Source organism: Carcharodon carcharias, chromosome 2 (genome assembly GCF_017639515.1).
Source record: "Carcharodon carcharias isolate sCarCar2 chromosome 2, sCarCar2.pri, whole genome shotgun sequence".
In the NCBI taxonomy this organism is placed as follows: domain Eukaryota; kingdom Metazoa; phylum Chordata; class Chondrichthyes; order Lamniformes; family Lamnidae; genus Carcharodon; species Carcharodon carcharias.
In genome coordinates, this window is record NC_054468.1 from 28,154,341 (window position 1) to 28,167,077 (window position 12,737).

Genomic DNA, 12,737 nt, shown 5'->3' on the forward strand with positions numbered 1-12,737 from the left:
AGGCACATTGCAGCTACAGTGAAAGGGTTGGATCTTAGGTTGTTAAGTGATGTGCCAATGAGACAGAACTTTGATATGGATGGTGTTGAGCTTCTTTAGCGTTGTTGCATCCATCCAGGCTAGTAGACAGGATTCTATCATACTACTCATTTACAGCTTGTGGAGAGGCTTTGAAGAACCAGGTGAACCACCCGCTGCAGCCTCTGATCTGCTCTAACAGCCACAGCATTTATGCACTGGTCCAGGTAAGCTTCTAGGCAACGGAGAGACCCTAGGATATTGAAAGTAGGGTGCTTGGTGACGGTAGTGCCACTGAATTTCAAGGGGATGCGGTTAGGCTGTCTCTAGTTGCAGATAGTCATTGCCTAGCACTTGTATGGTTCAAATGTTACTTGCTAGTTATCAGCTCAAGCCTGGATGTTATCTAGGTCTTGGTCATGCTTCATTACCTGATGAATTGCGAATAGTGAACAATGTGCAATTGTCAACAAATACCTCCACTTCAGACCTTGTGATAGAGGAGAGGTCATCATTGAAGCAGCTGAGGACAGTTGGGCCTGGGAAGCTGCCTTGATGACCTGTGCTGAGATGACTGGCCTCCAACAATCATCTTCCTTTATACCATCCACTGGAGAGTACTCCCCTGATCCCTATCGATTTCAGTGGTGATGCCACACCAAGTGAAATGCTGCCTTGATATAAAGAGCAATCACTCTCATATAACATAGTTTACGTGCATAATTGCCCACAGCTCTACTCTTAACAGTGGCCTTCACCAGTGATTTCATTGAGGACAAACTTCAAGGTGATGGAAAGCAATCTTGTTAAATACCCTGCTCCAGGCAGAATTAAAAGATATTAATTCACTGTTTCATCACTGTAGTGGGTTTACTGAGATGACAGCATCACATTATTACATAGGGGCTTAGACCAAAGTGCTAGAGAACGCAAAACTAGTGTTTCACTCCCAAGTATCTAAAGCAATTTGGGTGCTGGAGAGCAAACCAACCTCATGAGGCTTCCAGATCATGAATGGGTTTAATGAGTATTGTCAGAAGCCAATATCTAATGAAACAATTAGAAGGTATTATGGGCAAAATGCTTTCTAAATGTAATAGAAAAATTCTGCTGCTTATTCTTTGAAGAGCTGTAAAAAAGGGGATTCTGCTAAAAGTAGCAGTAAGTGGAGGTATGTGATGGCAAATCACTCAATTCAGATTTTAGGCAATATTTGCGACTCCCAATTTTGATTTAGCATAGTTATTTGTAAAAACTATAGATTTACCCATGGAGAATGGCAAATGTAACATCCTTATTCATGATAGGATGCAAGGTTATTCCTAGTCAGTTTTGGTGAGTATGGTTTTAGTAATAATAATCAGGAGAAAAAAAAAATCAACAGGCACTTGGAGAGGTTTGAGTTAATTAAGGAGAGCCAGCACAGGTTTGTAAAAGGCATTTCATACTTGACTAAACTAAGTGAATTTTTAGATGAAGTAACAGAGAAGGTTGATGGAGGGAAAGTAATGGACATTGTCAAATGTTTTCTTAAAATCCATATAGACAAAGTGCCACATAAAAGGCTGATTAACAAAACAGATGCTTATGGAATAGGAGTAGTGGTGTTAATTTGGTTAAAAAATTGGCTCAAGGACAGAAAACAGCAAGTCATAGTAAATGGTTATTTTTCAGACTGGAGGATGGTAGACATATGTGTGTGTGTATATATATATATATATATATATATATATTTATATATATCTCACATACACAATATATATGTAAAAAGTGACTTGGATATTAGAATTCAGAGCAAAACGTCAAAATCTGCCCATGATACCAAATTTGGAGGTGGGGCAGAGAGCGAGGCTGATACCAATTGACTGTAACAGAGCACAGATGGGCTAGCAAAATAAGCAGACGTGGTACAGATGGATAATGCAGAGAAATGTGAGGTGATACATTTTGGCAGAAGGGATAGGGAGAGCAATATACATTTGATGGCACAGTTCTAAAGAATGTGCAGGTACAGAGGGACCTGCAAGTTCATGTACAAGGTAATGAAAGGTTTGTATAAGGCAGGCAAAGAAAATCTGTTCCCGTTAGCTGATGGTACAAGGCCTAGGGGACATAGATTAAAAGTTCTGGGTGAGAGATACAGGGGCAATGAACTTATTTTTTAAAAACAGTGAGTGACAACAACCTGGGACACACTGCCTAAGGATGTGGTGGAAGTGTAGATGATGAAAGATTTGAAAAGGAAATTGGGCATTTGAAGGAAGTAAACTTGCAGGGCTACAGGTATAGAGCGAGGGTATAGGACTGATTGCATTGCGCTACAGGGAGCCAGCATGAACTCTATGGGACAAACAACATCCTTCCATGCCGTAATGACTATGACTTGGTGATTAAGCAGTGATTTTGAATGGGTTCCTTTAAAGACAGAGGACAATGATTTGGCTCTAGCATCTGAAAAACTCTGGAAGAATGATCGATCTTTTTAGTCTCTAGTTGGTTTGTTAACTACTTCATAGTACTCAGTGCTACAGAGGTCTCTTATGAACGCACCTAAGTGCAACACTGTTAATCTGACCACAGGCCAGTCAAGATTCCAGCTACGTAACTAGCATACAGCACAATTTGTTAACACAAGTAACAGATTTGAAGTTTTACCAAAAAATCTAATTATCAGCTAAAGCTATGTTGTGGGTTTTCTGCATGACATTCTGCTGAGTGGGAAGTAAGGAAGGGTATATTTTAAATATCAGCAGCTGCAGACAGAAAAGACGGAGGGATTGAGGCGATTGTTGGCTTAAGTAGCAACACTTTTCTATGATGTGCTTTCCCTGCTGTTGCCTTGTTTATAGAAGGAAACTAAAATGTTTTAATTGAACTTAGGTTATCACTGATTTCATTGCTGCATGGTATGTGAAGCACTAATTCTCGTATTTGGTTTTGTATTCTTTGCTTTGTATCCTTTAATTGTGTCTCCCATTACATTTGGAGAGGGACTGATGTGTGTTAATGGGGACATGGCTCAGCAATACCACTAGCTGTTTCACTGAGTAGTCTAGGTAAGTTCTCTTTTCATTAGTATGAAAGTAGTTAACTGTCAACCTGCATCAGTGGCTGGGGAGTGGCTCAACAGTACATAACAACACTTTTAAAGCTCACAGTTCAATGTGCGATTTTGACTGTATAACTCTTTTACTGAAGGGCAAAACTCTGAACTAAAATATTTTGAAGAGATAAGGAAAAAGAAAATCACTTGTAAGTTTGATCTGTACAAAAGGACAGCTTTCCCCATTTCTGGTGTGTTGAATCCCAGCAGCACTTTTAGGGGCATGGGAATGGGATGTGGCAGCCCTCCCTCTCATAAGCTTGCGCATCGGTGGCCAACTCTGTGTTAAGCATCACCTGGTGTGGCTCAGGAGCTCCACCGTCTCCATTGCATTTACCAGAGGGAGACAGTGGGTTGAGAAGGTGGACAATTTGCTGGTCTCTGTTTTCCCTGGGCCCTTTTCTCAAACAGTTGAGCTTTTCATTTCCAATCACCTCTTCCAATACCCTTCCAAACATTCAGCCTCTGACATCTGTGACCTCTACAGGCTATCCCCCACTTGTCACTATCAATGACCGCCATTTTCACATGTCGCTTGCAGGTGTCCTTGTAGCGGAGGTATGGACGCCCAGGAGGTCATGATCCACATTCACCATACAGAAGGTCTTTGGGTACATGGCCGTCAGCCGTTCGATGAATGTGGCCGAGCCAGCGCAGACATCGTTGGCTGAGCATTGAGTGTAGGCTGATGGAATTAGCATGCTCCGGTCCTCCAAGTTGGTGACCTTGTCCTGTCAAGAGACAGTGAGGATACTTCTGAGAAAGCAAAAATGGAAACTGGTCAGCCTTTTCTCCCACCTAGCACAAATTTGTCCAGGTCTTGCCAATATACAGGACTGATCCAGGGATGTAGACTTGCAGTATGCTGTTCTCAGTCAGGTTGATGTTATTCCACGCTTTCTTACTCAGCTTGAACATAACAGTTGCAGTTTTTGCAAATGTGTGTTGATTTCAGCATCAAGTGACAGATTGTTGGTGATCGTGGAGGCTAGATATGTGAAACTATCAACAACCTCCAGCATCACATTGTCATTGCTGATGGTATGGCAATATCCCGGACCATGACATTTGTCTTCCTGATGCCAATGGTCAAACTCTTTACAGGCAAGACAGAGTATGTCCATTTACCAATGCAGATGTCCCCCTGTATGGAATGCTTGTGTGGAATCGTCAGCGTTGAGTAACTCTTGGCAACTTGGTGCACCTTTGTATTGGATCTCAAACAAGTAAGGCACAACAACTTTCTGTCAGTTCTGGCATGCAAGTAGATACCCTCGCTAGATGACCTGAAGGCATATGACCGCAACAAAGGGAGGAATATGCCAAAGATTGTCAGTACAAGCACACAGCCCTGTTTGACCCCCATTGGGGATCTCAACAGGTTCTCATGTTGCCCCATCATAGCTGACCTTACCCATTATGTTGTCATGGAAAGAGGAGATCACGTTGAACCGCCTCAGCAGGCAGCCAATTTTCTCCAGCAGCTTAACTAGACTGCCTCTGGTCACATGCTTGAATGCCTTGGTGAGATCAATGAGGGCAATACATCATGGTCTCCTTTGTTCACAGCATTTCTCTTGCAGTTGCCCAACTGAGAAAATCAAATCATTTGTTGATCTTCCAGGTTTGAAACCACAGCAGGATTCGGAATTTTTGCGAAACCTGCAGTCTAACAAAGTCAACACAGGCAACACTTCTCCCACAATACTCAGCTGGTAGATGCCTTGATAGTTGTTGCAATCACTGCAGTTACCCTTGCTCCTGTACAGGTGGGTCACAATCCTTGCATCATGCATACCCTAGGGCACTGCCCTCTTCCTCCACCAGAGACAGAGATTCAGCAGTTGCTGCAGGAGTGCCAGTTTCCCATGTTTGATGAGTTCAGGTGGTATAGCATCACCTGAAGCTTTACCTATAGCAAGCAAGTCACTAGCTTTGCTAAGGTCCTCCACTGTGGGTTCGATATCCAGCTCTACCATGACAGGCATGCTTTCCATGGCATTTAGAGCTTCCTCGGTGACAGTGTTTGCCCTGGAGTACAACTCAAGTTAGTGTTCCACCCACCTCTCCAACTGTTTATTGCAGTCAGTGATGACTTCCCCTGTCTTTGTTTTCAATGGAGCCATTTTCTTTGCTGATGGACCTGTTGCCTTTCTGATCCCTTCATACATGCTCCTGACATTCCCTTGTCAGAGGACATAATGTCAACCTCAAACCATTCAGCATTTTTCTGCTCTTGCTTCTCATACACACAGTGCTGTTTTGTAGATGGTGTCTCAAAGTGTGTTCCATTTCACTTCTGCACCATGTGGGAATGCCAGAGAGTGCCTGCTCAATTGAGTCACAAAACTGCTGATTTTTAACTAGGTAGGCAGTGTCGATGGCATTGATATGAGGACAGCACAGTTGCTCTAAATGAAAAAGCTTAAAGGGGTTCCACCCTCACCTTAGTGTGCACCAGGGAGTGATCTGTATCACAGTTAGCACTCTGCTAACTGCAAGTGTTGAGAATACTGTTCAGGGAGTCACATCTGGTGATGATCAGAGCCAGCTGGTGCCAATACTCTGATGCTGAATGTCTCCAGGACCCCTTGTGGCACGGTTTGTTCTAAAAGGTGTTAGTTCGACAAAGCTCATGGTATATTGAACAAACTCATTGGAATAGATTTTAAAAATGTTTAAATATTTGTATGTGATAAACACTTCTCAGTATAGTGAATATCATGACCTCAGTCATGATTACTTGATTGACAATAATGAATCTGAGCATTGCAAACATTATTAGCATTTTCTGGTTAATGTTGAGAGCTTTTATGTTCCAAAAAAAATTATTCTAACCCCCATTACTTTTTATAACTATCTCATTTTATTACAATTATCCTTGCCACAAAAATTTTGATGAAAAACTCATGGATGAAGTAATGCAACAGATAAGCTTTAGTCCACCACAACCTAATTTATTTACACTAAGTGTATACTATCCTAAACTATATCAATTCACCCAACACTAAATTAAGTTAAATCAAATGCATGGAGATATTAAAGTAAATAAAGCTGCAGGTGCTAAAGCCACTAGTACAACATCCAGCATGTTTCATCCTTAAATAAGCTATAAACATTGTTATTGAAAATGATAAAATGTGGATTATTTACTCAAAATGTGATAAAGCAAAAAATTCTTCAAGCCTTTACTCCTTTCCTATCAGTAGTTTTTCTAATAAAAGTTACATGGCTAGCATGCTAAAACAGCAACTATAGACTACATGGAAACAATGGAAAGACTGAAAAAGTACAGGCACCTGATTTATTTCACAGCTTAGAGGTACATTATCAATATATACATTTTCAAAGCTGTAAACCAAAGGGCAAGGGAATCTTCATTTGGCATTCCTCAAAGTCCAATAAATGGTGCCTCATATTGAATATATACTCAAGGTTCCTCAGAGAGCATAGGAGTGCGGAATAACCTGTAGCATTTATTTAGGATTATTTATCAAGTTTCAAGAGTTGCTAATTCAGGGAACAAGTTGTCACCTAGAGCAAACCTCAGTTGAAATATTCAATAATTTTTAAGAAAAACAAGCAGAAGGTTATGAGCTTTACAATAAAACAGGAGAAATGAAAATGGTATGAACAGATCCTGCACATGAACCTCGATGGGCTACATGTGAGTCTTACCTTTTTCTTCTGATATTGTAATTAGTTTTGCTGAAGTTGACATTTTAGCATTACATTCACAATGGTTCCTTCTTTCCAAAGCGAGACGAAATACTATTTTGAAATAAAATGTGATAATCTCTCACCATGCAGCAGGAAAGGTTAAGAGGATTAAAGTTTCTACATTCTGATTTTCCTATGTGCCAGATACAACCTCACTCCTCGACTGTTGACTCCATCCATCCTGTATGGCGCAACATCTCCTGTATTCTACATCCTCTCACCCAACAATATTACCCTTATTTACCAGCTTCACCCACTCTATCACATGCTGACAGAAAGACTGATGGTCTTACTGGCATTCATTTAGACCCAATTCCAGAATGGAAATGTAACCCTTTATCCGTGATTGGCTAATGGGCACCTTGGCACGACATCCTGCCTACTGCAGAATATTATGTATCCTTTGGTCACCCCTTTGGGTTTTATTCCTTTTTTACTGAACAGGAAGATAATGTAATTAAATCTGGAGGCCTGGTCTTGAACAGATGCCATCAATTTATCAGATAAATTAACAAGGTTGACCCAGGAAATGATTTTTGTTCTCTTGGTATCATTCAATACACTAACAGATAATCAGTTAGCAGGGCTGCAATAGCAAGCCCACCCATATGGTGAAGTTTATTCTGACTAATCTAACAGCAACAGATCTTCTGGATGCATATTTTGCAATCCCCTCCTCCCACAACTTCCAACACATCAGTTCTTTATTAAATGTAGCCCTAAAGATTTAAGTTCAGTTTTGAAAATGTGCAAAGGACCAGCAGGCAAATGCTATGTGTGAGAGATAGAATGTTATGCAAAAGCATTTATTAGTTAACAATTATGATCACTTCTGTTTACTCCAATTTAAGATTCTTAATAGTGCCTCCGTCACACCCATTACAGTAATTAAAGTGGGATTATGACAAAGTGGTACCTGTGGAGATGTGCTGAAAGCCAAGGTACTTTTGGTCATCTGTTTTGGACGTCCTAAAGTTAAAGGATTCTGGGTTAGAATCTTTGAGCTTCTGAATAATTTAAAAAATATTTATGTTCCAGTCATAACAGCTAGTAGGAACCCTAAGTGAACCACCTGCACGTCATCCTACATGACTACTGATATTGGAAAGTTGACACTCCACAAATGGTGCTTCCATTATTATGGGACCCTCATGGAAATATCTCCAAATAGAATAAGTTTAATTCACGGCATACCTACAATTAGGCTACTACTTTGTTCACTGGGCCATAACATGGCATCAGAAGTCATGCCTGTTATCTCCCTTTCCTTCTCCATGGTGGTTCTTCCCCTTCCACATGGCACACTTCATCACACATTTCTCCATTCCCTATGCATTTCCTATGTATCTGCATCACTCTTCAGAATGTGCTGACACATATTTTGTCTTCACATTCGCCCTTTTCCCAAAACATCTCCCTACATATTTTCAATTTCCTTGTATCATGCCTTATAAGTGCTACATTTCCCATGTAATAACATCCTAGATGTACCTCCCATTCCACTTGCTTCCTCCCATCATGGTACTTCATCTTCCATTTGTACTTTCCTATGTGCTTCCCAGCATTAGTAACACAAAGCTCAGTGCCTCGTCATTGGCATGAATGTGCACAATCCTCTCATGCTTTCATGTTCTACTTATAGATTTTGAGCCAAGGCCTGATAGCAGATGAGCTGAATTTGCTTTAAATATCACAGGGGCTGACTGGCACATCTCACTGTTTAACCAGGCCACATGAACAACCAGAGGTTTAACATTTACCATCTTTTCTTCTCGTATTTTTCCTGCAGGAAATCTTTGACTTTCTGAGGATCTCTGAAATCTGGATAAACTGATGACCTTTCATCGTACAATCCCAGCCAAATCTGTTTACAGACCTGAATAATAAAATGCAGAAAACGGCATCCTGTTAAACATGACAAATGTATCAGTTTTAAGGATTTACTTTTGTATTTATTCTTCAGCAATTTTGCACAGTTGTACCTAGAGGATGCAAATCTAACTTCATGTCGCCAATGCAATTCACATCTAAAAGTGCAGATTATGCATTCATTCATTCATTGTGCTTTTTTTCAAAAGGTAGTATCTTCACCTGTATGTTATTGCTATATAAACTGCACCATCAATGAAAAGAATCAGAATGTACAATTGTAAGATGGGTAGATCAGAGGGAGCTGGAGTAATCTAGCTGAGCCAGATTCTGTATGCAACAGTTAAACTCCAGAAGCATGCAACATTCAAGAAAATAAGGTAGATGGGCATAGTCTTCCATCCAAACAGGCATTAACACTTTACGCCAACTGAAAAATCTACAGGGATTCTGCTATGAACTCAAAAGATTTTTTACTTATTGAAGTTAAAGCATATGTACAACCATAGACACTAGATTTAATATTCAAATGATATTTAACTGAAGAACTTCTGAATTAGTCAACAAATTTAGTTATATATGCTGCAGTCAGGGGTAAAGCTATGCAAATATTTTGAAAGTTAGATAATTTTTTATTTAAAAGGAAAAAGTACATATACACATCTGAAGGTATTGTGGAATTGGAACATGAGATAGTTAAAGGAATACGTTAGGGTAGTCTGTACTTAGTACACTGTTCCAATTATATGCACAATGTGAAGGGGAAGGTCAAAGTAGCTTAATGGTAGTCCCTGGGATTTTGTTACTTTGTGGGAGGATCAAAGGTTTTACAAATATGGTAATAAGCCTTGTAAGGTTGGGACACTGGCCTTTGACATTAGGAAAGGGAAATTATTTTGTGGTTTTTGTCTGCTTCTCTCAGGCAACAGTCCATGTGTGTGTGTGGTAGGTGCTTGGGTCATGTGAATATCCTGGGATAGGTTCCAGATTGCTTGTTATTTCCTGAGTTCCATGCAGGATCCATATATCCCTCTTTCTGACGGATATATGCTGAGGAGACTGCCATATTTCACCACAGAGAAACGGGGGTCGGAGGGATGTTGGGGGAGAGATGGGGAATATTCATTTTTGTACTTAGCTGCATCATGGGTAGCTTAAAATTGATTCTCTGAAAGAAGTGCAAACACTTTATGAATTCGGTGTACTGTTAGAGGAATACATTGGGATAGTATACAATGTGCATGTTTTCCAACAAATATTTGCTCCACAGTGAGTAAACCCAACTGTTTGTTGTGTAGGAATTAAACAGCACATCATAGTTTCATTGGCATTTTGGATTTCAGTCCAGAACTAACCACCGCAGGGCCATAATGAATGCAGCAATGAATCATTTTGGCCATGGAATTTTCAACATTCATCTATCAGGTTAGGGTGAAATTTGCAGATCAGATATATTGCCTGTGGTACATTCAATGGATTACAATAATTTATATATGTGTAGCACCTTTAACGTAATGAAATGTCCCAAGGCACTTCACAAGGGCATTACAAAACCAAGTATGACAACAAGCCACATAAGGAGATATTAGGTCAGATGACCAAAAGCTTGGTCAAAGAGGAAGATTTTAAGAAGCATCTCAAAGGAGGCAAAAAGCTAGAGAGGTGTAGGGAGGCAAATCCAAAGCTTGGGGCCAAGCCACCAATGGTAGGGCAATTACGACTGGGAATACACAACAGAAATAGAGAAGCACAGGTATCTCAGTGGATTGAGAGGTTGGAAGAGGTCACAGACATAGGGAGGGGCAAGTCCACGGAGGGATCTGAACACAAGGATGAGAATTTTAAAATCAAGATGTTACTTTACCGAAAGCCAACGTAGGTCAGTGAACACAGAGGTGACAGCGCAACAGGACTTGCTGCGAGTTATGGACAGCAGAGTTTTGGATGACCTCAAGTTTACAGAGACCAGCCAGGAGTGCGTTGGAATGGTTGCATTTAGAGGTAACCAAGGCATTACTTTGACCTGAACCTCCTGCACTCTGTTTCAAATGGTAGCCGTGAGAGCCTGTTTTCCTACTTCTTTCAATTCCTCCTCAGTAAACTGGTGACCTAGTTCTCACTTCCAGGCTTAAGGTTTTCTATGTCATCATTTGATCTAGAGACATGTTAGAGATGAGTTTGCAAAAACTTAAAGGAGAGTGAACACAGTTTCAAAGGAAATAGCTTAGAGTGGAAGGTTTTTGAGCATGCCTGAAAATTGAGGAATTGATGGGGAGATGCAAACCACTTTCGAGAGGTGTCAGTGTTATTCTGGGCCCCTGTCATCCTTCTCACTGGAAAGAGAAAAATGTAGCCAAAAGTTCTTCTGATCTTCCATCACATTAATTATAAACTGTGTCCAATTCATCAATTAAACATACAGAAATATATCTCCAAACTCTTTAGTCTGTAGGCTCAATTTATTATAGAGAAAAGCAGACGCACAGAACAACAATGGCAGTTTTGATGAAGGGTGAATGCCTGAGCAAACAAAAGGAACAAAAGCTTGCATTTAAATAGCATCTTTCATGTCCTTTGGATATGCCACTTAAGTATCTTTGGAGCATAGCAATTGTTACCATATAATCAAATGAAGGAGCAAATTTGAATTCAGCAAGATCCACAAAAGGGATTGGGAAAAATTAATCTGCATTTTTGGTGGTGTTGGCGAGAGATATGTAATGACTAGGGTCACTGAATATATTCAAGACTAAATAAGCAAGATTTTTGATCTACAGGGGAATTAAGGGTTATGAGGGACAGGCAGGAAAGTGGAGTTAAGGCCATAATCACATCAGCATGATCCTACTGAATGGTGGAGCAGGCTTGAGGGGCCAACGGCCTACTCGCACTCATATTTCTTATGTTCTTTGACCTGGACACACAGGATTCCCTACACTTCTTTGAATAGTACTATGAATCTTACATCCAGCTGAACAGGTTTAAAGTTTCATACAAGAAGCACACATCAATACTGCACTGAGGTATCAGGCTAGGCTTTATGCTCAACTTCTAGAGTGGGGATTGAACCACAACCTTTTGATTCAGAGACTCAGGAATTGTTCTCCTTAGAGGAGAGAGGCTGAGAGGAGATTTGATAGAGGTGTTCAAAATCATGAGGGCTTCAGACAGAGTAGAAGGAAACGATTCTCATTGGTGGAAGGGTCAAGAGCCACAGGACACTAATTTAAGGTGGCCAGGAACATAGGAAATGACGAGGAGGAAGACATTTGATCCCTTGAGCCTGTTCTGTCATTCAACTAGATCATGGCTGATGATCTTGCTCAATGCCATTTCCCCATACTATCCCCATATCCATTGATATCTTTAGTATCTAGAAATCTTGATCTCTGTCTTGAATATATTCAATGACTGAACCTCCACAGCCTTCTGTGGTAGAGAATTTGAAAGATTCAACACCCTCTGAGTAAAGAAATTCCTCCTCATTTCAGTCCTAAATGGTCTCTTATTCTGAGACTGTGTCCCAGGCCAGAACTGTAAAAAATATTCCAGGTGTCTGGTCTCACCAAGGCTCTATACAATTGCAGCAAGACTCCTTTACTCCTGTACTCAAATCCTCTTGCAATAAAGACCAACGTACCATTTGCCTTCCTAATTTCTTGCTGCAGCTGCATGTTAGCTTTCAGTGACTTATGAATAAGGAGACCCAGGTCCCTTTGGACATCAACACTTCCAAATCTCTCCCCATTTAAGGAATAGTCTGCATTTCTGTTTTTCCTACCGAAGTGGATAACTTCACATTTTTCCATATTATATTCCATCTAGCATGTTTTTGCTCACTCACTTAACCTGTCTCAATTCCCTTGAAGCCTCTTTGCATCCACCTCACAACTCACATTCCCATCTAATTTTGTGTCACCAGCAAACATGGAAGTATTACATTTGATCCCCACATCCAAATCACTGATATAGATTGTGAATAGCTGTGGCCCAATAGCTTAGTAAAAGGACAAATGGCAACTTAAAG

General features: G+C 40.4%; 1 protein-coding gene across 4 annotated transcripts in view; it reads right to left on the minus strand.

Annotated features, from left to right (window-relative positions):
- The window catches only part of agfg1a (ArfGAP with FG repeats 1a), an 80,474-nt gene that overhangs the window by 53,229 nt on the left and 14,508 nt on the right, over nt 1-12,737 (minus strand). For all 4 annotated transcript variants that reach the window (XM_041180564.1, XM_041180561.1, XM_041180557.1 and 1 more), the window contains exon 3: nt 8,602-8,717. In XM_041180564.1, coding sequence (XP_041036498.1) covers nt 8,602-8,717 — 116 coding nt within the window. The remainder of the gene's footprint in view (nt 1-8,601; nt 8,718-12,737) is intronic.